Source organism: Rhinoderma darwinii, chromosome 11 (genome assembly GCF_050947455.1).
Source record: "Rhinoderma darwinii isolate aRhiDar2 chromosome 11, aRhiDar2.hap1, whole genome shotgun sequence".
NCBI lineage: Eukaryota > Metazoa > Chordata > Amphibia > Anura > Rhinodermatidae > Rhinoderma > Rhinoderma darwinii.
The window spans coordinates 11,785,970-11,812,045 of NC_134697.1; the positions used below are offsets into that span (position 1 = coordinate 11,785,970).

Below are 26,076 nucleotides of genomic sequence, written 5' to 3' on the forward strand. Positions count from 1 at the left end.
GAAGCGTTACATGCAGGATATTGGTCTCGGTCCTCTAAATCCCTGAATACCCCAATCCCACCCGCATTGATATTTTTTCCTATGGGAACGCGAATTATTATTGTATAAGGTTAGAGAAAAAGGGTCTGCTTTTTTTCCCCAAGAAACAGCGCCACTCTGATCTATAGGCCATGTATGGTATTGCAACCAGAAATTGTTATGGATCGCTGATGCGGATTGTAGGTCTATTGTTTCTTTAGTTACAGAATTAAAGTCAAACCATCGTAGAATAACAAGTTCTGCAACTTTGTGTATCAATTCCTCACTCTTTTCAAAATCTCTGCTCGCTGTCAGTGAATGGTAACACTCTTTTTTTTTATATTCAAGCTAAAAACATATTCCGTCCTTGTTCTGATTGAACATCTGCAGTTTGTTACATTGTATCAGTGTAGGTAAGAGCTATCAGCCTAGATTCTGGGGCAGGAGAGTTCTTTGTGCTGCTGTGTGTAGCTTTCAGAGGATGGCCTGATACATTGTAACAAGTTCATCCGTGGTGTGTGAAGGACTAGCTCACAATGGGCTTTCAGCTTCTGAAAGCAAACACATTTCAATTCACCAACAGACAGCAGAGATATTGACAAAGTATATAACTACTATATATTACAAAGTTACAAAACTTTTCATTATACATAGAATAGGTCGGCGTTTTGATCATGTCCAACGGACACAGCTGAAAAGAGCTCTGATACACTGTAACGAGCCTTGCACCTGTGTTAGTCAGACATAATAATGTCAGTTTTCCAGCCTATGGCTGTAAATAATGTTACTATTCAATAACAGCAAGCAGAGATTTTGAAAATAGTGCTCATTTGAAACAAAGTTGACTATACGACTATCTAGATGTCTCGCCTACATTATGTACGTCTCTTTCTTCCCCCAGGACTCACTCCGTGTCTCTCCTCATGCATGTCTCTCTGAGACAGTCAGGTTTCCTCATTTTTTTAAGCAGACGTGTCTCTTCCTTTTACGTGCGTCACTTAGTTTACATCCAATATTTCCTTTCACGGTCTCATTCTGTGCGCCTGTCTTTTTCGGATTGTCCCTATATAATATCATCTTTCCAATTTTTGGCTGCGCAAACGTTTCTTTTGCTGCACGTCTCTTTCTGTTCACGTCTCTCTCTAATAGACCCCATATGACGAGAGCCTCTTCCGACACACGTACTGTCCTTTACATCGCGCGGTCTCATTTTTGCACCAGTCTCTTTATTCTGCATACATCACGTAGATTCCGTCCATCTTGTCATCAGACTGTCTCCTTCTCTGCCGCCTGTCTCTCCACGTAATGTCATCTTCCCCTCTCATTATTGATGTCTCTTTTTTTGCCATGTCTCTTCCTATTTGTCTTTGTCATGGTCTCTATAAAAGATGACCTCTCAAATTTTACATCTTCTGTCTCTATTTATCTACGTTTCATGTTGTGTAGTCTCATTTTTGCAGCCTGAGTGTCTCTTGCTGTCACGATGAGTCCATGTTTCTTGCTGCACCTCTTAGGGTATGTTCACACGGCCTATTTACGGACGTAATTCGGGCGTTTTTGCCCCGAATTACGTCTGAAAATAGCGCTTCAATAGCGCTGACAAACATCTGCCCATTGAAAGCAATGGGCAGACGTTTGTCTGTTCACACGAGGCGTATATTTACGCGCCGCTGTCAAATGATGGCGCGTAAATAGACGCCCGCGTCAAAGAAGTGACCTGTCACTTCTTTGGCCGTAATTGGAGCCGTTATTCATTGACTCCAATGAATAGCAGCGCTAATTACGGCCGTAATGGACGCGGCGTTCAAGCGCCTGCACATGCCGGTACGGCTGAAATTACGGGGATGTTTTCAGGCTGAAACATCCCCGTAATTTCAGCCGTAACGGACGCCCTCGTGTGAACATACCCTTAGGGTATGTGCACACACACTAATTACGTCCGTAATTGACGGACGTATTTCGGCCGCAAGTCCCGGACCGAACACAGTGCAGGGAGCCGGGCTCCTAGCATCATACTTATGTACGATGCTAGGAGTCCCTGCCTCTCCGTGGAACTACTGTCCCGTACTGAAAACATGATTACAGTACGGGACAGTTGTCCGGCAGAGAGGCAGGGACTCCTAGCATCGTACATAACTATGATGCTAGGAGCCCGGCTCCCTGCACTGTGTTCGGTCCACTACTTGCGGCCGAAATACGTCCGTCCATTACGGACGTAATTAGTGTGTGTGCACATACCCTTACAGACTATCTACTAATGTTAGGGGGGGGGGTCTCGTAATTTCGGCATAAATGTCTCTTTTCGTCCTATGGGGTCTCTCCGTTTTTGCTGCATGTCCCTCTCTCTGTCCATTTTTCTCTCTCAGGTCATCCCCATATAAAGTCATCACTCGGTCTTATGTTCTTTTCTACATGAGTGACTCTTTCTGTCCATGCATCTCGCTCTGGGATCGTCCCCATATAAAGTAATCTCCCCGTCTCCCCCCCAGGCCCTGCTCACAAACACCTTATTGTGCACAAAACATCTTGGGATTTTGGCAGAGACAGTAATGCACTTCATCCCCCAGGACATAGAGCAAACTGGAGGCTTTATTAGAAAAATACAGAATGACACTGCACATCATTAACCCACCGCTCACCACGGAACGGCGCAGCATTCCGAGAAAACTATAGGAGATCCACGATGGCGGAAAGGTCATGATCTGGCTTGAGAAATACAACTTATAGCCCACTTAAAGGGACACTAAACAAAGTCTCTATACTGTATTTTCTGTGCAGTTCATTGCTCCCTGTTATCAGCCATTTCAAGTTGGGGGAGATGCAGACTTTACTTATGGCATCCTGGATAGAAAATCCCGAAAAATCCCTGCCCTCTGGTTTATGTCACGTGACTGACAAGCGGCGAACCTCCGGCAATATTTACATCCACCCATGTGACTGATATAAGAGGAGTGGCTGATAACGCTACTGTACTATTATAGGCTGTGGACTATAGGTTTAGTGTCCCTTTTATTCCTGTTTTGTGTAAATAAAGTTTCATTATTGTATAAAAACTGAAATTTTTGCAACTTCCTAATATACAAGAGCCTCATTTATGTAAACAATATGAAAACTGGCCTTGTTGCCTATAGCAACCAATCACAGCACTGCTTTCGGTTTACCAGACATGAAATGAAAGCAGCGTTCTGATTGGTTGCTATGGGCAGCAAGGCCAGTTTTTGTTGGACGGTTACATAAATCTCCCCCTTTGTGTTCCAATTCCTCACCCTTTTCAAAATCTCTGCTGGAGGTCAGTGAACGAGAGCATTCTGTTTACAGTCAGAGGATGAAAACCTGTACAGCCCTAATAATGCTTTATTAATTGGACAAACAAACAAATAATTTTTAACGTAATTAAAATGTCAATGTTGGTCTACATAATTCTAAGTGCAAAGGACCCCAAATACTGAACGGTATAGGGAACAAAATTAGCCCTAATAGGAAATGACAATCCAAAGGCGCAAGCAAACAGTGGTGGCGAATATTGAAAATGCCGGACACAAGTGTTGCAAAATCAGCCTTCAGGATTTCGTCTGTTTGCTTAATAACAACGGATTAAATCTTAAACGGACATTGGATTTTTTTGTTCAATGTAATAATATTTCTATAACGGATATAATTCTATGATTCCGGTTTTGATAGGTCTGAACCCCTGTACAATATTAATATCAGTAATTCTATCGAATGGCATTGACAGATCTTCTTTATTTGTAACTTCTCTACAATCTCGCTCATCCTTATCCCTTTACAATTGGAATCTTTAGTCATAGGCCTCATGCACGCGACCGTAGTGGTGTGCACGTGCTGTGATTTGCGGCTCGGACGGCCGTGGAGTGTCACCCGCGGGCCGTGTGCATTAATTTCTATGAGCCTGGACCACAAAACACGGCCGTAATAAGACATGTCCTATCTTTTTGCGGTCCAGGCTCCTGGGCAATGCACGGACCGTGGAAACCATGGTCGTGTGCATGTGCCCATTGAAATGAATGGGGCCTCAATTCACCCTCAGATTTGCGGGTGAATTGTGGGCGCAAAAATATGTTTGCGTGCATGGGGCCATACTGTTTTTTATTGGTGTTTCTAATATCAAGCTTGTTCGGGTATGTTCACACGAAAGTGACCAAAAACGTCTTTTTCAGGCGAAAACAGCTCCTGATTTTCAGACGTTTCTGTAGCAACTCGCGTTTTTCACGGCCGTTTTTGGAGCCGTTTTTCAATGGAGTCAATGAAAAACGCCTCCAAAAACGTCCCAAGAAGTGCCCTGCACTTCTTTTGACGAGCCGTCAATTTACGCGCCGTATTTTGACAGCGACCCGTAAAATTAAACCTCATGGGAACAGAACATCGTAAAACCCATTGAAAGCATTGGGCAGATGTTTGTAGGCGTAATGGAGCCGTTTTTTCAGGCGTAAAACACCCGAATTACGTCTGAAAACAGTGCATGTGAACACACCCTTACGAGGCATTGTAGCAATACAGCTTTGTTTCTACACATTGAAACAGTATATTTATCTTAGAATGATTCTATTCGCCCTTGAGGCTGTCAATCAAATATTGACCTATTTAAACGGCTGTCAGATCGGCGGTCGCCACCCCTAGAAGAAGCCAGAAATGCCGGCGAAACGCGTGTCGGGTGCTTCATCATTTTAATGTGTCTAATCTTCATCTCCTCAATTAGCCAGCAGTGCAACCATTCAAAGAGCGCTAATACACAGCAGCGGTCTGTCCTGCCCCCTCCCGCGACGTGAGCTATTAAAGTTGAACGTACTGACAGGAGAATCACACAGCTCTAAGACCTCAAGCGGCAGTGCGGTTCAGCTTCCCTCCGCTTCCCCCGCCTTTATCGCATGCGGTGATAGCGACTACATAGCGCTCGCCGCTTGGTGATAATTTATCTTTGCATCGCTTTGCCGCGAGCAGCTTGCGGAGTTGAGATCGGCTCTGCAGCTGAACTGTCTTGCAGCCTGTTAATTCTTCCGCTTGAAATAGCGGCCAGGCGGCAGACACCTATATCAGGTGCAGGTATACTCTTGGAGCATTTATTTTGGGGTAATCTAGTCATAGGTGACATTATTCCTGGCGATCATATTTGCCGTTCCGTGCACTTCTCATCTTATTTAAAATATTGAATTTGCCATATTTTGCAACAATTGTGTCCGGCGTTTTCAATATTCACTACCACTGTTTGCTTGCACCGTTGGATGGTCATTTCCTATTAGGGCTAATTTGGTTCCCCATACAGTGCAGTAATTGGGGTCCTTTGCACATAGAATTACGTAGACCAACATTGACACTTTAATTTAATTAAAAATTCTGATTGTCCAAAGTTTATTATTTTGTTCACGGTACCACTCGCTATCCCCTCTTCCTATTATTTAATGTGTTATTATTGGTGGTATACACCCTGTGTGGTCCCCTCCATCTAAAAGTTAGATTTGAGAGGGTACTTGCTAGTCTTCCCTGTTCAGACCTAATACTAAATCCCACAGCTGAGGATTTGTTACAATTGTATCCAATATAAAACAATCCCCTGGGAGCGAAGCACAAATTGCTTCTATTTTCTGGTTGTTTGTTACAATGTATCAGGACAGATTAAATGTATCTGGACGTGATACCGTAACAAATCCTCAGCGGTGAGAATTATTAGGCGTGTACGGGATAGACCGATGTAAACCTGAATGTTCCCATTCACTGACAGCAAGCAGCAATCTTGAAGATGAGGAATTTAAAGTTGCAGAACATATGCAATTATTAAACTTCATTTATATAAATCTGGAAAAACCCTTTTACGTTCTGTCACGTGACACGCGGAGCGCTGCCCTATTATGCCGTACGTTCTCTGTAATGTTCACAGCCACCAACCCGTTAACCCTTTGTCCTTCCCAGGCCTCAAGTCCAGCTTACTCTTGCCGCGCTGGATACCTTTAGACACCCTCTACCCCAGACCTGCATAATCCAAAATGGTTGGGGGTGATCTGCAGGGTCAGTTCATTAACCCCTTCCTTTCCATCTAGTAGGACTGCATTATGCTCAGTCTTCTCCACAGTCTCTAAAGTTCATCTTTGATTTTCCTGGCGATCCTCCTCCTCTGCTGTCGTCCGGATGGTTTCTCAATCCCTTCATTTCCGGAGGTCTCGGTCCTAGAGGTCTCCCTCCCGGTCCTGGCAGGCTTTTTTTCGGTTTCCTCTTTTTTACTGACCTCGCCCGTCACTATGTGCTTTGCTTGAAATCTTTCCTTTGAGGGGGGGAACCAAAAACACACATTTGTACACAACGCCATATTGAGAGGGACCTCATATTTAGTGGCGGCATTTATATTTGCCATATGGTGGACATTGCAAAGCAGCCTGTAGTCCATTAACCCTTTCATAACTACAAGACATATAGGCACATCCAATTTCATGTCCAATCTCCCTTATAGCAGGGACATGAATATATTCCTAGAAATTCGATGGCAGACAGCTCTGTATAGGGTCCTGCCCCCAACACTCGAATATAGGTCACCCCCCCCCCCCGATTCTGGTAAAATGAAATAATTCAGCCCCCATATCACAGTATGAGTGGGTTGTTGCTGAACGGTGAACAATTGTCTCTGTGTTTGCTATAGAAACATGATGTCATCAGGAGAGTATGACATCATGGGTTGAATGGAAGGGCTCGGAAGACAGACTTGTGTCTTCCTTGCTTTCCTCTACATAAGGATCACTGATCATATTAATGGTCAGGTGCACTCTAATCTGTATATAGAGAAATGCACAGAAGACACAAATAATGTCTTCCCTGCTCTCATTTTTAGAATGCTTAATATTTGTCGACGCTGCACCATCAATAATTGGCCCAAGAACCATGGATACCATTCCGGACTCGAGAAAAGCTGGGTGACAAAACAAGACACAAGAAAAGGAAATGATAAGAAGTAGTATAATATGATAGGAGCATAACCCAGGGGGAAGAGAACTTCCTTGAATATGTAGAAATAATCGTCTGAATACAAGACACGTGGGTGTTTACAATGCAGGGATACAGGTCCGGCTCTGACATTTACTTAATACTGGCGTTACCTGTTCAGCATGTTCCGCTGATCCCGTGAACCACAATGCGATCGCACATCTTCTGCCCTGTGTCACCGCACGAACCCCGTGGGCATTCTCACCCCCGGAGCTGAACAGAACCAATCGGCCACAGCGGGGGCGGACCTCTGCCTGCTCAAAATCAAGTGACATTTTTAATTTCTATAATTTACATACTTTTTATATTTTTCCTTAACCCCCATGGCGTCACAGCCAGTTCAAGCATTCAGAACGTGGATTTTTTTTTTTACATTTTTTTATTTTTTATTCCCGCGTTCCGAGAGCCATACATTTTTTTTATTTTCTGTTCACCTAGCTGTAGGAGGGCTTGTTTTTTGCGAGATGGGTTGTATTTTTCAAAAGCACATATGGGGAGCTGTATAAAACGGCACCAGTCTTAGGCTGGGTTCACACGACCATATTACGTCCGTAATGTACGGAACGTATTTCGGCCGGAAGACCCGGACCGAACACAATGCAGGGGGCCGGGCTCCTAGCATCATAGTTATGTACGACGCTAGGAGTCCCTGCCTCTCTGCAGGACAACTGTCCTGTACTGTAATCATGTTTTCAGTACTGGACAGCAGTTCCACGCAGAGGCAGGGACTCCTAGCGTCGTACATAACTATGATGCTAGGAGCCCGGCCCCCTGCAGTGTGTTCGGTCCGGGTCTTCCGGCCGAAATACGTTGCGTACATTACGGACGTAACATGGTCGTGTGAACCCAGCCTTAATAAATTTGTCGCATCTTACTCGAGCTTGATCTTTATTAAGAGGCATGAGCCTCCTAATAAATATGCTGCATTTTGGGCCATCTGTGTGCCACGGAATGAAATCTACGCTAACCGATAGCTGGCGCAGATTCCTGCTGCAATTTATGCCAGTTTCTGGTGCAAATTATAGGAAATGCGTCAGGGTGGCCACACCCCCTTTTGTTAAGCTCTGCCCTTTTTTATGAAAACCGGCAAGAGCTGGGGAAACGGCCCAAAAGTTGCAATTTGTGAGGTAATTTGCTACATTTCGATGCCAGAAAACCGGCGTTGAAACGTTATTACATTCCCCATTGTTTTTATGGCGTCCATCGTGCATTATAAATGACACGTTAACTTTATTCTCTGGGTTAGCGCGATTACGGCGATATTAAATGTATATATATTTTTTTTATGTTTTACTACTTTTGAACAATAAAACCATATTAAAAAGTTTTGTAGCCATATTGTGAGAGCCATAACTTTATTTTATTCCGTAGTTATGTGAGCTTGTTTTTACGTGGAATGAGTGGAAATTTTCATTGGTGTATATATATATATATGTATATATATATTGGCAAATCTCTCATATAATACACAGCAATATTTCTGTAGCCCATCGGCATGTTTATATTGTACATTGAACGCAATTATAACACGATATGCACTATTCGGATGAATCTATTATTTCAAATCAATTTTTCTGCAATTTACAATAAAATTAAATGTTATCATGATTTATATATTTAGCAGTTTTTGGATTATTCACTTTATTTGGGTTTAAGTTATTGTGATCTACGATCCTTTAGTAGATAAATCAGCAGCATCACCTACAGGCAATCAGAGGTACTGCACCCTTCACCCTGCTTTTCCTACAAAAGGTCAGTATATTCCAAAGCATAAAAACATTCATACACAACATGTTCTAGACATGTCATTATTACTCTGGTTATTAGTCTATACCGGATCCCATGAACGACGAGTCGGAAGTCACACTCACCGTGACGGTTGTCCCATCCATTTCTGTGAAGAACAATTCGCCCCCTAGAAAGTCATCATTCAGATAAAGCATCCCACTAAGGCAGAATAAATCAGACAGGTTATGGATACATCACATGTAGAATTCGAAAACATTAAAGAGAAGGTTCCCCATAAAACATCAATGACATCTCAAAAGAGGTCATCAATGGGGGTCTGTGCCCTCCACCGATCCAAGCCAAGGAGGATTTTGATGTTGATTTGGATCTATACAATGTCTCCATGACAACATTGCGCCTGGCAAATCAGAGGACAGGTCAACAGAATCTCTCAGTAGTGCAGCCTCAGGCTTTGGGCTTGTAACTTCAAATGATCGTATCAGTGCAGTTTTCATCCAAAGCCTGAGACTGCACTACTGAGAATCTGACTACAACATGTCCCTTCTATTGAGGTGCAGTATAGTCATGGAAACTTTGTGTAGATCTAAATTATATTTCATATCAAGATCTACAGTCTACCTGGCAATAATAGAAGTTATGTGTGTATATGTGTGAACATTGTATTTTATTCTAATCTCTCAGTTGTGCAGCCTCAAGCTTTGGGGCCTGTAACTTCAATCGATCATATCTCAGCATAGAAATAAGAGATTAAAAAATGGTTTTCATGTTTTTAATATACACTAAAAGTATTTTCATTAATTTAGTCTGCCTCGGCCACTCTCAAGCTGAGCCTACATGTTCTTAGTCTGGCAGCATGTAACGTCCACCTACCTATAGTCTCGGTGGATGTATGCAGGGGGCTCTCGCCAGCACTCCTTCTCCTCAGGGTCCAAGATACAATTATCTGCATGGACGTGATGACTGAGATCGGAGCGCCCCTCCTGTTCTCCTGATACCCATAGTGAAAAGAGGAGAAGAATTAAAGGAGAAATAAGCCAGGAGTCTCAAAGAGGCGATTGTACCTCGTGCCTCAATGTAGTTCCCAGTGCACCCATGGATACTCAGACCAGAGGTCTTAAAAAAAAAACAAAAAAAATGCACATATATCTATCCTCACACCCCATCTGCACTGTTGGCGGTCTGGATCGGGTATTCCCTTTTACCATGTAACCCAATTGTCGGGAAATCGGCCTCGTATAGCCGGCTATAGAACAATACAGGAAGAGCAACAAGAAGATATAGAAATCAAAATACAAATCGACACTCAGTTACCCTCAATGGCCGACCGGCACACAAGTTGAGAATACGAGAAATGTAGACTCTCTATCTCAAAGTAAGACTGCGTCAGAACACGAGCGCGCTCCGTGGCATGATACAGAAACTGAGCGCGGATGCCGTCCACCAATCCAGATGAGGCCATCTGTAAAAAGGAAAAATTATAAAATCAGACCAATCAACCATACCGATAGAGAAATGAATGAAGAAATTACTACACACACCATCTACAGTATGTTAAAAGTCAGAACGGACGACGTGCCAGGGAGTGCATTGCCTCCAGCAACCTCTGCCAAGGGCCAAACCGGCCCAGAGACGACACAATTCAAGGTTTACTGTCTGAGCGGATTGGCTGTGGCAGCCATTTTGTTGTAGTCCTATATGGTATGGAGGCTGGATTACGGCCTTAATAACAGAGACTCCATCTTACTTCCCTACTCCCCATCTTGATGACCCTTTATGTGTCACTTAGGCAATACCTGAAGAGCTTGCAGGACGGTCAGGCCTTGAATACGTTCATGAGGGGTGTGAGGCGATCGTCTTCTTTTTAACGCTTCACCTGAGGCTTCGGCTTCCTGGGGGCATACAAAAGATATGCAGATAGTAGTGTAACCCCAGATACAGTTGGGTGTCCTTGGTATACATTATAATCAGTTTCTCAGACATTACCTTCCACAAGGCTAGTATTCTCCTGGTAAGGTAGTTGCAATTATCGCAGACATTTTTAAGATCGCGGTTTTAATTTACCACTTTGGCAGCTAAGTACTAGGACCAGTCCCCCATGAAGCTTATACCATCTCTGCGATAATTGCAACTACCTTACCAGGAGAATACGAACCGCGTGAAAGGTAATGACTGAGATTGGGCTTCTGTGAATGGGGATTTCCCGCACTTCCCTGGGCAGCCATGTTGTTTTAATTGAACAGTGAATTCTGTAAAAACGAAGCGCAAAAAACAATGGAGGAATCGCAGTTTTTTTCCCCATTTTCTACCCCACAAATATTTTTTTTTCCCTTATCCTGGTACATTATATGGCACAATAATTTTCTCTACGAAAAACTACAACTCGTCCTGCAAAAATCAAGCCCTCATAGGACTAGATCGACGGAAAAATGAAAAAAAGTTATGACTTTTGAAAGGTGGGGAGGAAAAAACGAAAATGAAAATCTGAAAATTGTTTACGCCGGGAAGGGGTCAACCACAACACTGACCTAAATAGCCAAGTATGCAGCCCCTTCACTGCCCTAAACCCCAGGAATGTTACCATAAACCCCTTCACTACCCTAGACCACCAGGGATGTTACCATTCACCACCTTAGACCACCAGGGATGTTACCATTCACCACCGTAGACCACCAGGGATGTTACCATTCACCACCTTAGACCATCAGGGATGTTACCATTCACCACCTTAGACCATCAGGGATCTTACCATTCACCACCTTAGACCACCAGGGATGTTACCATTCACCACCTTAGACCACCAGGGATGTTACCATTCACCACCGTAGACCACCAGGGATGTTACCATTCACCACCTTAGACCACCAGGGATGTTACCATTCACCACCTTAGACCATCAGGGATGTTACCATTCACCACCTTAGACCATCAGGGATGTTATCATTCACCACCTTAGACCACCAGGGATGTTACCATTCACCACCTTAGACCATCAGGGATGTTACCATTCACCACCTTAGACCACCAGGGATGTTACCATTCACCACCTTAGACCACCAGGGAAGCTAGGATTAGCCCCTCCACTATGTTTGATCACCAGGCATGTTGGTATTAACTCCATCAGTACCCCAAGTTACCAAATAAGTTAATATTGCCTCGTCCTCCCGATAGGCCGCCAGGGAGACAACATTTTGTATGGTCAGGGGGCCTAGAAACGTTATAGACTGCCCAGATTTATGTAAATGCTGTATTCAATATTAATAGTTTTATAGTGTCTAAATTTACCTGGACGCTATACGAAGCTGTGCATCTGGCTGCTGCATGGCTAATTATTTGGGAGCTGTACCCCAATATTTACTTGATGCTGTTTTCAATCAGCCATCCTAAAGAGGACAGTCTCGAGGTCCCTACTGACTAGCTGCAGAGGCTTATTGGGCCGAATTAAAATGAGTGGGCAAAAAACTTGGTAGGGGCCCCCTATTGCAGCCACATAGGCTTCTTTACTATAGTCAATGGGAGTTATGAAGACAGCGTTTCCCCTGGCTGGATAGGATCGCCTAACGGCCATCAAAGGGTCTGAATGGTGGAAGCCCCCTAGGTCCCAAAGGTGGCGGAGGCCCCATGGCACATGTGCCCTCCTGTAATCTGGCCTTATCTATCTAATGTATCTCAGCTGCTCCACTCACCTGCACAAACCCGAGTATCGCCTCACACTCCTCGTCGGTAAGGACCCCATCCAGGGTGACTCTGGACGTGCCATTCATTTGTCTTGGGGTCAGTGTGACCATCACCTCCTCGTATGGAAGTTGTCCTGCAGAGTATGACGTGACATAGGAATATTGTAGAAGTCTGTAATCAGATTAGGACACCAGGGGGGGAGGGGATTCAGGGGTCCTTCAGAACCATAACATAGGAGTACGGCCGCAGACTTCTCCGCTAAATGTGCGGCATCCGTACACAGCCATGTAGTCACATGACGCAGGTCCTAATGGATGTGATCCTCCCCCGCGGACGTAGATTTGTGTACGCCTCCGCTCAGAGACCTATCACCACATCACACTGAGGCACAATACACCTCGCGTGCGCACATACTCACCGCCGGCCTCCTCCGCGTCAGCTCTCTCAGCCCTAGTTTCAAGAAGCAAACAAGGAACAGACACAGGTTAGTAAAAAAGGAAAATAAATAAATAAAAAATGATAAGGGTCTGTTCACACAGAATTTTTTTTAACGCAGATTTTGGCGCTGAAACCGCATGGGAATCAGCGCCAAAAAACGGCCAAAATCGCCTCCCATTGATTTGAATGTGAGGCAAGGGTGTTTTTTTCCCCAGGCGGCTTTTGGCTGCTCGAGGGGGGAAAAAAGCGACATGTCCTTTCTTCCCACGGTTTCCGCCTCTCACCTCTTCTGAATCAATGGGAGGCAGAAAAAAACGGCGGTGCTCATTTCGGAGCATTTTTCATTGCGTTTTTTTGCCTGCAGTCGTTGCATTAGCTTCGGTGGCCGTGGGCGAAAAATGGCGTAAAAAATTCCTGAAGGAATTTTGAGACAGATGATTTTTTTCTGCCTGCAAAAAAACTCAGTGTGAACAAGGCCTAAGCTAGATAGATAGAAATGATCCGATTGGACGTATTGGCTGATGAGCCATAGGGGTGAACTCACCTGATTCTCTCTCTTAGACTCGCTGGAATCATTTCCTCTGGAGTCCAGAGATCCTTAAAAGACAGAGAGGCATATTTATAAAAACGGCTTTAGACAATTAGATCTGGAGTAGAAAATGGCGCCAGCATACACGCTATATTCATACAGATTAGCCATAACATTAAAACCACCGGCCTAATATTATGTAGGTCGCCCTCGTGCCGCCAAAACAGCTCTAAACCAGTCAAGGCATGGACTTCACAAGACCTCTGAAGGTTCCTGTGGTTTCTACCACCAAGATGTTAGAGGCAGATCCTGTTGTGAGGTGCGGCCTCCATGGATCAGACTTGTTTTTCCAGCACATCCCACAGATGATCGATCCGATTGAGATCTGGGGAACTTGGAGACAAGTCATTACCTTGGTCCATTCCTGAATAATTTTTGCAGTGTGGCGGGGGCATTATCCTGCTGAAAGAGGGCACTGTCATTAGGTAATACCGCTGCCATGACGGGGGTACTTGTCTGCAGCAATGTTTAGTTCGGTGGTACGTGTCACATCCACATGAATGTCAGGACACATGGATTCCCAGCCGGCTTGTCTTCTTCCCATAATGCATCCTGGTGCCATCTCTTCCCCAGGTAAGTGACGCACACGCACCCGGCCGTCCACACGATGTAAAAGAAAACGTGATTCATCAGACCAGGCGCCGTCTTCTATTGCTCCATGCTCCAGTTTTGATGCTCACATTTCCATTGTAGGCACTTTAGACGGTGGACGGGGTCAGCATGGGCGGTCTGACCGGTCTGCGGCCACACAGCCCCATATACAGCAAGCTGCGATAGAAAGGTGTCCGAACACGCAGAGTATCATATTCAGCAGTAACTTTATCAGCAATTTGTGCTACAGTATCTCTTCTGTAAGATCAGACCAGACGGGCTCGCCTTTACTCCCCGCGCATCAACGAGCCTTGGGCGTCAGTAACCCAGTCGCCGGTACACCGGTTGTCCTTCCTTGGAACACTTTAGGTAATAACCACTGCATACCGGGAACACCCCACGGACGTTTTAGAGATCTTTCCCAGTCGTCTATCATCACAATTTGGTTGGCCCTCGTCAGTTGCTCAGATCCCTACACTTGTGGATGGGTGAAAATTGTTGATTCTGGGAATACCCCTTTAAACTGGGGAGAAGTTAGGGGAGTGGGGAACTCCATAAGAGCACCACACCGCCCCCAGGAACTGTCCAACTTGTAGCATTATGTAAGAAGCCCTGAAGGAGACTGCTGTGGAGACCGGGAAAGCTGGGTTATAGCTCAGTGATAATACGTTCTGAGACTGGGAAAGCTGGGTTATAGCTCAGTGATGATACGTTCTGAGACTGGGAAAGCTGGGTTATAGCGCAGTGATGATATGTTCTGAGACTGGGAAAGCTGGGTTATAGCGCAGTGATGATATGTTCTGAGACTGGGAAAGCTGGGTTATAGCGCAGTGATGATATGTTCTGAGACTGGGAAAGCTGGGTTGTAGCTCAGTGATGATATGTTCTGAGACTGGGAAAGCTGGGTTATAGCTCAGTGATGATACGTTCTGAGACTGGGAAAGCTGGGTTATAGCTCAGTGATGATACGTTCTGAGACTGGGAAAGCTGGGTTATAGCTCAGTGATGATATGTTCTGAGTCTGGGAAAGCTGGGTTATAGCTCAGTGCCCCTGTCTGTCTAGGCCTATGAAGAGAACAATGTCATGTCATTCTAATCCTCCACCTAGTAATATTACATTGCAGATAAACGTTTCCTTTGCAACAGGTGGTAAACTGATATTCAGAAGTTTTAACCCTACCTGTTTCTGATGGAAGTGTCCCTTTAAAGGGGTACACTAATACAACACCTGTTAAAAGAAATTTAAAAAAAACATTGTGGCGATCAGCTGTTATCGCTGGGATAGCTGCGACTAAGCATAGATTTTCACTGCAGCGCCCACTGCAGGGGAGATGTAGCATTACATCCTGGGCATTCAAATTTAATTCATGGAGGAGACGGGTTCGTCAGAGCGCTCCAATGCTTTAGTAGGGTATATGGACAGTTGTTCCTTTAAAAAAATAATCTCATGAGTAGATCAGACAATACAGAATTGTGACTGACCGGATCCTGAAAATCGATGCCCAGGTTCTTCATGACGTAATACAAGATCTTCTTCTCCGACAGTGTCTGGCGCACATACGAAGCGATGTTCTGCGACACAAATCATAATTTTTACCATTTACCCATTCTTTTTTCATATGCCCCATAACTACCGAACATTATCATAAGCCCCAAAGAAGGGTGAATGAATAAAAACTTGACAAAATGAATGGAACTTTCCATTATTTACAGATAGCAGATACAATTCTGGATACATTGATAGAAGAATAGATTTTGAAATTGATTTAAAATAAGTAATTAATGGTTAAAGCATCAACGCACAACTGTGATCAGTGACCCCCATTCTTTACACTGCAGTTCTGCTTTTTTAAATTGGCTGCTGTATATAAGCAAAGGCCCTTCAGGAAGTCAGCGAATGGAGAGCGGATTTCCATCACAAGTATAGAAGCAACTAAACCATCAGTAGGAAAAAAGTAGATCATCAGGTAGCTGCTGTAAATAAACCGAGGGGAGGGGCCTAAAAAAGGGAGGAGCCTTTATAAACTTGAATTAATACCAATTAGAAAACTCTATAACAACCAATCAGGGTACACATTTAATTTTTCCAGTGCAATTTGGCAAGTGGAAGTTGCAATCTGATTGGTTGCTATGAGTATAGTCATTTATTCTCGGAGATGGTTTGGATACTTGAAGCTCTAAGTGCTGTTGGCCCAAAGTTGCAACACAGGGCATGCTGGGAGATGTAGTTTTGCAACAGCTGGAGACTTGCAGATTGGAGACACAAACAGTTATGTTAAGGGGGCACTTACTTTTTCACATGGGTGTCGCTGTTCCTTTAAATAAACCTAGTAGCAACTAAAAACCTATCACTAAACCATATAAATGCGACAAACATGCAGTAGTAGGGGGGGGGGGGACTTTTGGGAGGGGGCACATACTTTTTCACAGCACTGTAAACTCAAATCAAATCTCTTGAATGCGGACAGTTCTTACCTCTCGTGGTCTGATCTCATTTCTGCTTTGCAGTTTCTTCTCATATCCGCGTAGACTCTGTAGTAAAGTCTCATTATGTGGATGGAAAAGTAGTAACGACCGTGCGATCTGTGCAGCGGACCCCCAGTCTCCAACTGCAAAGACAGAAGTACAAGAGAGAGCGCGGATAACGATACTGTAACAAGCCCTGCACCTGTGTGAGCATCAGATGACCAGGAAAGGTTTACAATATGGTCATTGAAAATTAAATATGACCAATGTAATACCCCCCTCCCAGAAGAGACTCAAAATGAATGAGTGCCGCGTCCCCTTCATTGTTAATACCGTGCCTATGTAAACAGTGAAGGGGATGTGTCGTCACGGCTCCTTCATACGGATTGGTGAAGGTCCTGAAAGTCAGACCCCCACTGATCAAATATTGATGACCTATACGGATAATAATTCATTAATATTTAAAGGGGCTCTCCGCTTTGGACAATCACGACTTGTTAGAAGAACCCTTTGAGAATAAGCAGATCACCCAGTTGGGACTCCCAGCGATCAGCTGTAATCTGCGGATAAACCGGGCAGTAAGCGTTCATTTTCCCTGCAGCACCACCACAGGAAAAATGAAGAATTACACAGTGCCCATTCATATCAATGTGTTGTCTGTGGAATACAGGACAGGTCCTCCAGAGAGAAAGACACTCTTTATAACCGCTCTCCACTCTGTTCAGGATCCTCATCTCTTGGTCAGAGGACCCCCCTCTATTATCTCAGAATTCCCTAACAGGATGTTTTAAAATAGATTATTTTTTTTTTAAACTAGCCAATTTTAAGTCCAGGAATACCTCTTTAATACTCCGTCTTATTTGGGTCCAACATTTTGTGCTGATTAATTTCACAATATAGTTTTCTAGCAGTTAACGCTCCAAACCCTCTGCATAGAATTAGATGCAATTCTGGCTGCCAGAATTCACCACTAGAGGGAGCTTACTGTATACATTGAACTCAATAATAAAAAGTGAAGAGTTAAGCTCCCTCTAGTGGTGGCTGCAGGTAGTCAGAATGTTATTTAAAGAGGCTCTGTCACCAGATTTTGCAACCCCTATCTGCTATTGCAGCAGATCGGCGCTGCAATGTAGATAACAGTAACGTTTTTATTTTTAAAAAACGAGCATTTTTGGCCAAGTTATGACCATTTTTGTATTTATGCAAATTAAGCTTGCAAAAGTCCAAGTGGGCGTGTTTAAAGTAAAAGTCCAAGTGGGCGTGTATTATGTGCGTACATCGGGGCGTGTTTACTACTTTTACTAGCTGGGCGTTCTGACGAGAAGTATCATCCACTTCTCTTCACAACGCCCAGCTTCTGCCAGATCACGCTGTGACGTCACTCACAGGTCCTGCATCGTGTCAGACGAGCGAGGACACATCGGCACCAGAGGCTACAGATGATTCTGCAGCAGCATCGGCGTTTGCAGGTAAGTAGCTACATCGACTTACCTGCAAACGCTGATGCTGCTGCAGAATGAACTGTAGCCTCTGGTGCCGATGTGGCCGACACGATGCAGGACCTGGTGCAGGAAGTGAGTGACGTCACAGCGTGATCTGGCAGAAGCTGGGCGTTCTGAAGAGAAGTGGATGATACTTCTCGTCAGAACGCCCAGCTAGTAAAAGTAGTAAACACGCCCCGATGTACGCACATAATACACGCCCACTTGGACTTTTACTTTAAACACGCCCAGTTGTACTTTTGCAAGCCTCATTTGCATAAATACAAAAATGGTCATAACTTGGCCAAAAATGCTCGTTTTTTAAAAATAAAAACGTTACTGTAATCTACATTGCAGCGCCGATCTGCTGCAATAGCAGATAGGGGTTGCAAAATCTGGTGACAGAGCCTCTTTAACTCTGCCTCTGCAGAAGATTTAGGGCTCTGTATCAGAAATCTGGATCGCTATAAAGATATATTAATAATATAATCAGCACAGAATATTGAATCTATTTACATTAAGAAAATGGCGCTCAAGGGTGGAAATTCACTTTAAATCCAAGGCTACACATCAGACTTTGAATGATGTAACCCTAATAGCTACATAGCTCCAGCAAACTCATCAGGGTGTCTGGGTAAGCTTTGGCATCTTCTTCTCTATTCACACATAAAGCTAAATTCAGAATTACTCAACAGCTGAGCCACATGTCTGCGTGATACACGGTGCTCAGATAGTCCCTACAGGACTTGTCCAACAACAAAAGGTGGAGTATAGAAGAATCCTTTGTTAAAGGGTTCGCTCTCTTAAATCTTATTTAGCGGCTCGATTTTTAAAACCATTTAGCTTCCAGTTGCCGCTATCGGCTATGCAAGCTGCTAGTTCTATATGGAGGGCCACGATTCCGAAAAAGAAGATCGGCAACCCATTGATTTCTCATATTCCCTTGCTTGCTATGGAATACCATATACCTGACCTACGCCTTGGAGAATGGATCACAAGAGGTATTACCACTCTAGCCCAACTGTATAATAATAATATCCTAGTGACGTTCGATACTTTGCATGAGAATTTCTCTCTACCGAACTAGGTTTTACCAGTTTTTGTAAATTCAACATTTTTCATCATCGACAGACATAGTACATTGTTAGAGTATGTTCACACACAAACTCGAAAACGTCTCAAAATACGGAGCTGTTTTCAAGAGAAAACCGCTCCTGATTTTCAGCCGTTTTTCGTGCCACTCGCGATTTTTGGAGTTTTTTCCAATAGTCTATGGAAAACGGCTCCAAAAACGACCCAAGAAGTGTCCTGCACTTCTTTTTCGCGGACGTTTTTTTACGTGTAAAAAACGCAGCGAAAAACGCTCCGTCAGAACAGAACGCCGTTTTCCCATTGAAATGGGCAGATGTTTGGAGGCGTTCTGCTTCCGATTTTTTGGGCGTTTACTGCCCGAAAATAGGCCGTGTGAACATACCCTAAGTGGGAAGAGGAACTTCAGTCTACATTTTCTATAGAGGAAGGGGAAGCTGCTTTATACTGGTCGATTAAATTATCGCATTGCATAAAACACGCAGGACAGAACAGAAAGATACAGCTACGGCGGTATTGGACTCCTACCAGATAATCCCGTGTAATTCCCAACTATCAGCCCACTTGTTGGAGAGGCTGTGGACATATAGGGACTTTGCTGCACATGTGGTGTTCCTGTCCCTATGTGGTCCTTTTGTGGAACCAGGTATTTCAACTAATTTCACAAATTTTGGGCTTTAATATCTTCCCCAAGTCTGCCTTAGGCTTCGTTCACATCTGCGTCGAGACTCGGTTCATGGGCTCCGTCGGAGCTTTCCACCAGGGAAACCCATGAACGGAATCCTGACTGAAACCATAGGTTTCCGTTTGCATCACCGTTGATTTTAATGGAGACGGATCCGGTGCAAATGGTTTCCGTTTGTCACCGTTGTGTAAGGCTTCCGTCGTTTTGACGGACTGAATAGCGCAGTCGACTACGGTATTGATTCTGTCGAAACGACGGAGCCCTTACACAACGGTGACAAATGGAAACCATTTGCACCGGATCCGTCGCCATTTAAATCAATAGTGATGCAAACAGAAAACCTATGGTTTCCGTTTGGATTCCGTTGATGGCTCCCCTGATGGAAAGCTGTATGGCATCAGTAGGATTGTACACATGGAGACCCATTGGATTTCTTAGGGTATGTTCACACGGAGACCGTTTGGAATTTTGAGGCAGATTTTGATCTGCCTGCACGCCGCGTTTTTCGCCCATGGCCATTGAGCGCCGATGGGCAAAAACGCAGCAAAATACGCCTTCTCTGCCTCCCATTGATGTCAATGGGAGGTAAGAGACGTAAACACCCGAAGATAGGGCATGTCGCTTCTTTTTCCCGCGAGACGATTTTTCTGCTGGGGGGGGATGCCTCTGCCTCCCATTGAACTCAATGGGAAGCATTTTTGGCTGGTTTTTTTCCGTGTTTTCCGACGTGGTTTCGGCGTCAAAAAACTCTGTGTGAACTGGGCCTTACTGTTTTTTTTTCTAGATGTTTTAAAATTGTTACTTTAAAAAAGAAATAATTTATTGAACAAAACAAAAACAAATAAAAAAAAAGTGTACTTAATGGACAACTCTTTACGCTTAAGATAATGTATCACTTATTATTTTGGGGAAGAGGACTTACGTTGAGAATATCCTTGCTGAAGCAACTGTAGATGAGATATGAGGATATCCTGCGGTGCGCGCTTTTGTCCTGGCGTTGATGATACCTCTAGGACGCACCGCTGCTTACATTGCAAAACCTGCGTGTAATATTCTGAAAGAAGACAATGAAATGTTGTAAAAACTGGAGTTGTCCTTTAAGGGAGAGCTACATGGGGTTCACCTTTGAACAGGATGACCCCAACAACCATATTTTAGGGTCATCTGACTAGTGAACATCACTACAAGTGACGAGGAGAGGATTGGTTTACTACAAGACTATAGGTTGTGGACCAGTAGAGGAGATGTCTACAGATACCTGCAATGACCTCGGTGAAGTCTCGGTATGTATCATTCTCACGCTCTCGTGTTCCCTCACAGAGGGTCCGGCAATTATAGATTGTAGACAGACAGGAGCTCAGCGACTCCTCCAGCCTCAGGACCGCGGTGGTAGGCCGCTCCTGGGGTAGTAGAGACACCGCCTGGGCAAACAGAGCCTGGGACAAAGGACACCATAGTGATCAGCTAGGAAGCAATGAATAGCAATATAGAGGAGTAATGTTCTATGAATTGTATTATTGGCGGTGTTACCTTGTAGGGGGGCTCCTCCAGGTCTCGGAAGCTCTGTTCTTGAACCCCTTTCATGGTGCGATAGCGGGTCATATCACCTTGAATCTGCTCATGATGGGGGTTCCTCACATAGAAAGTGTACGCAGCTGCTGCGGCTTCATCCAACTCATCAAGCTAGGAAAAGAAATTAAAAAAAGACTGACATTTCAATCCCACCAAAACCTAAACCTCCATCCCAGCAGAGCCTAAAGCCAACGATCCCTCCATGCCACCAGAGCCAACAATCCCTCCATGCCACCAAAACCTGAAGCCAACGATCCCTCCATGCCACTAGAGCCAATGATCCCTCCTTTCCCACCAGTCTGAAGCCAACGATCCCTCCTTGCCACTAGAGCCAACGATCCATCCTTGCCACTAGAGCCAACGATCCCTCCTTGCCACTAGAGCCAACGATCCATCCTTGCCACTAGAGCCAACGATCCATCCTTGCCACTAGAGCCAACGATCCCTCCTTGCCACTAGAGCCAACGATCCATCCTTGCCACTAGAGCCAACGATCCCTCCTTGCCACTAGAGCCAACGATCCCTCCTTGCCACTAGAGCCAACGATCCCTCCTTGCCACTAGAGCCAACGATCCCTCCATGCCACCAAAGCCAACGATCCCTCCTTGCCACCAGAACCTGAAGCCAACGATCCCTCCAAACCACCAGAGGCCGAAGCCAATGTAATCTCCAAACTACTAGAGCCTTAAGCAACAGAAAATTACATGGAACCTGGGTGAGGGGTAACAGGTTATGTATGACCCATAATCCCACTACTAATAATTTGATGCCTTTCTTTCAACCTCACAGCAAATCTTCATTTATTTGCATATAGATGGTCATCACTCACATCAGTCCTTGTCCCCAGGAGCTTACATTCTAAAATCCCTATCTCATATACACTAGGGCTAATATCAATGAGGCAAATAAACCTACCAGTATATTTTGATGGTCAACAAGTCTGTTAAAAATGTTAAAAAAAACTAAATGATTCAAAAAAAAAAAAAAAATCTCTCCGCTGCAGCTCCCACACGTCATTTCACCCAGATTTCCCAAACTCCAGAAAAGTAAAACTTCTTAAACAGCGATCAATCTTCTTTTGCCACATTTCGCCGCTCAGTCCTCAGACTGTTGGGTGACCCCCCCCCCCCCTGTGGGAGCTGGAATGACAGCCATGTTGGTTATGACCCAGCTTTCCCAGAAACAGATATAACGACAAAACGGCTGATTGAAATTTTTACAGAAGAGAATCACGAATGAAGACCCGGAAAGCTGATGACACCAGACGCTGAGCTGTGCCGGGACACTACAGCCTTGGGGGCGCTTTTCCCACTTTAGTTTATTTTTGAATATTTTGCACTTCTATTTTATTTCCGGTTTACTAATAAAAAGTTACAATGTCCCCAAACACAGTGGAGCCCCATCCCCCCCATATACACACATCCACGTGTGCAATCCTCTACGTGACAGCAATGCATCCTGGGTAGTTAACCCCTTAGATACTCTTTCCTGTATAGTTTCCCAAATACCACCCCCCCCCACCCCCCAAGAAGACTGAAGAATTACTGTGTTCTGTACCCTTCATCTTGCTGCAGACTATTACATTCTATCATCCATGACTCTTTAATGGCATCTAGGCTATAATAGCTATCCTCCTTCATACCCCATAATCCACCACTTTGATGCAAACCAAGCATCCCTGACCCTCTGCAGAGCATCGCATACATACGAAGTAATCTGCCCCCACCTTTAGTGTACATTCTGCAGACTATCACATCTCTTGAGCGGTTACCTTTGAAAGTCTGGAAGTCACTGGAGAACATTGCATCTCATCCCTACACAGCCCTGCTAATGTGGTGTACAACTCTGCAGACTATCACATCTCTTGTTACCTGCAGAACATTGCATCTTATCCCTGCATCTTTGACAACTATCTACACAGCACTGCATGGAAAACAATCTTGTGCTACTTGTAGGTAGATATAAAGTACCCAGTTCTGGACTGCAGACTATTGCACCAAGGAGACTACCCTCTCCCCCAACACCTTGTAGTACAGTGTAAAGCCCTGTCCTGCAGACTATTGCACCGCTAACATTCCACCTAGACCAATATACCATGACAGCCCGTCTGTTCTGCAGACTATTGCCCCTATAACTGTATGCAGCATATCGCCCGCCATACCCTGTAATGTGCCACTTGCAGGTAGTTGTAGGGCGCCCCCTTGTGGAAGGTCTTCTCGGTGTCCTGGGTCAGCCGGTACAGGGAGGGTTCCCCCAGCTGCAGACGCTCGCAGCTCAGCAGACACTCGGCTCTCTCCATCACGGCCTCCTCCAGCCGGGCCCCCTGGAGCCCACACTCCTCTCCGCATCTCAGCCGGACTCCCCGCACCTCCTGGAGGCTCCGCAGCGCCCCCCAAAGTTTATCCCGGGCATCCGACCATTCTCCCTGGGAAAAGAGAGACACCCCATCCCAGAGCAGCTCATCGGGGGGCTGCAGAGTCCAAACCAACCCCAGGCTCAGGAGCAGGAGAGGGGCCTGCATGCTGGGGGGCTGCCGGGGAACCAGGGAGAAGAGGGCCTGCCAAATATGACATTCCCAACCAGAGGAGGAGGGGGAGGAGAGAGGGAGGGGGGCAGGTAACTCCGTCAACGTGGACGATTATTGGGGAAACAGGCAGAGCTCCTGTGTAGAAGAAATCCGCAACAATGTAACAAATCATAGGAGACTGAAGTAAACAATGTAACAAATCATAGGAGACTGAAGTAAACAATGTAACAAATCATAGGAGACTGAAGTAAACAATGTAACAAATCACAGCAATGGAGGAGACTGCTGTATACAATGTAACAAATATGAGGAGACTGCTGCATACAATGTAACAAATATGGGGAGACTGCTGTATACAATGTAACAAATATGAGGAGACTGCTGTATACAATGTAACAAATATGAGGAGACTGCTGTATACAATGTAACAAATATGGGGAGACTGCTGCATACAATGTAACAAATATGAGGAGACTGCTGTATACAATGTAACAAATATGAGGAGACTGCTGTATACAATGTAACAAATATGGGGAGACTGCTGCATACAATGTAACAAATATGGGGAGACTGCTGTATACAATGTAACAAATATGAGGAGACTGCTGTATACAATGTAACAAATATGGGGAGACTGCTGTATACAATGTAACAAATATGAGGAGACTGCTGTATACAATGTAACAAATATGAGGAGACTGCTGTATACAATGTAACAAATATGGGGAGACTGCTGCATACAATGTAACAAATATGGGGAGACTGCTGTATACAATGTAACAAATATGAGGAGACTGCTGTATACAATGTAACAAATATGGGGAGACTGCTGTATACAATGTAACAAATATGAGGAGACTGCTGCATACAATGTAACAAATATGGGGAGACTGCTGTATACAATGTAACAAATATGAGGAGACTGCTGTATACAATGTAACAAATATGGGGAGACTGCTGTATACAATGTAACAAATATGAGGAGACTGCTGTATACAATGTAACAAATATGAGGAGACTGCTGTATACAATGTAACAAATATGGGGAGACTGCTGCATACAATGTAACAAATATGGGGAGACTGCTGTATACAATGTAACAAATATGAGGAGACTGCTGTATACAATGTAACAAATATGGGGAGACTGCTGTATACAATGTAACAAATATGAGGAGACTGCTGCATACAATGTAACAAATATGGGGAGACTGCTGTATACAATGTAACAAATATGAGGCGACTGCTGTATACAATGTAACAAATATGAGGAGACTGCTGTATACAATGTAACAAATATGGGGAGACTGCTGTATACAATGTAACAAATATGTGGAGACTGCTGTATACAATGTAACAAATATGTGGAGATTGCTGTATACAATGTAACAAATATGGGGAGACTGCTGCATACAATGTAACAAATATGAGGAGACTGCTGTATACAATGTAACAAATATGTGGAGACTGCTGTATACAATGTAACAAATATGAGGAGACTGCTGTATACAATGTAACAAATATGGGGAGACTGCTGTATACAATGTAACAAATATGAGGCGACTGCTGTATACAATGTAACAAATATGAGGAGACTGCTGTATACAATGTAACAAATATGGGGAGACTGCTGTATACAATGTAACAAATATGTGGAGACTGCTGTATACAATGTAACAAATATGTGGAGACTGCTGTATACAATGTAACAAATATGAGGAGACTGCTGTATACAATGTAACAAATATGAGGAGACTGCGGTATACAATGTAACAAATATGGGGAGACTGCTGTATACAATGTAACAAATATGAGGAGACTGCTGTACACAATGTAACAAATATGGGGAGACTGCTGTACACAATGTAACAAATATGGGGAGACTGCTGTATACAATGTAACAAATATGTGGAGACTGCTGTATACAATGTAACAAATATGAGGAGACTGCTGTATACAATGTAACAAATATGAGGAGACTGCTGTATACAATGTAACAAATATGGGGAGACTGCTGTATACAATGTAACAAATATGTGGAGACTGCTGTATACAATGTAACAAATATGTGGAGACTGCTGTATACAATGTAACAAATATGAGGAGACTGCTGTATACAATGTAACAAATATGAGGAGACTGCTGTATACAATGTAACAAATATGGGGAGACTGCTGTATACAATGTAACAAATATGTGGAGACTGCTGT

General features: G+C 44.2%; 1 protein-coding gene across 1 annotated transcript; it reads right to left on the reverse strand.

The window, feature by feature from the left end:
* Positions 1-5,343: 5,343 nt before the first annotated feature.
* Positions 5,344-23,905, reverse strand: P3H3 (prolyl 3-hydroxylase 3). The gene is made up of 15 exons (XM_075842338.1): positions 23,502-23,905; positions 21,299-21,451; positions 21,027-21,204; positions 20,691-20,822; positions 16,523-16,656; positions 15,530-15,619; positions 13,412-13,464; positions 12,848-12,879; positions 12,438-12,562; positions 10,548-10,643; positions 10,066-10,213; positions 9,625-9,742; positions 8,877-8,952; positions 7,119-7,259; positions 5,344-6,292 (listed from the first exon to the last, which is right to left on the reverse strand). Exons 1-15 carry the CDS (start codon positions 23,859-23,861, stop codon positions 6,107-6,109), a joined length of 2,022 nt encoding a protein of 673 aa, XP_075698453.1. The 5' UTR covers positions 23,862-23,905; the 3' UTR covers positions 5,344-6,106.
* Between the last annotated feature and the right edge of the window lie 2,171 nt (positions 23,906-26,076).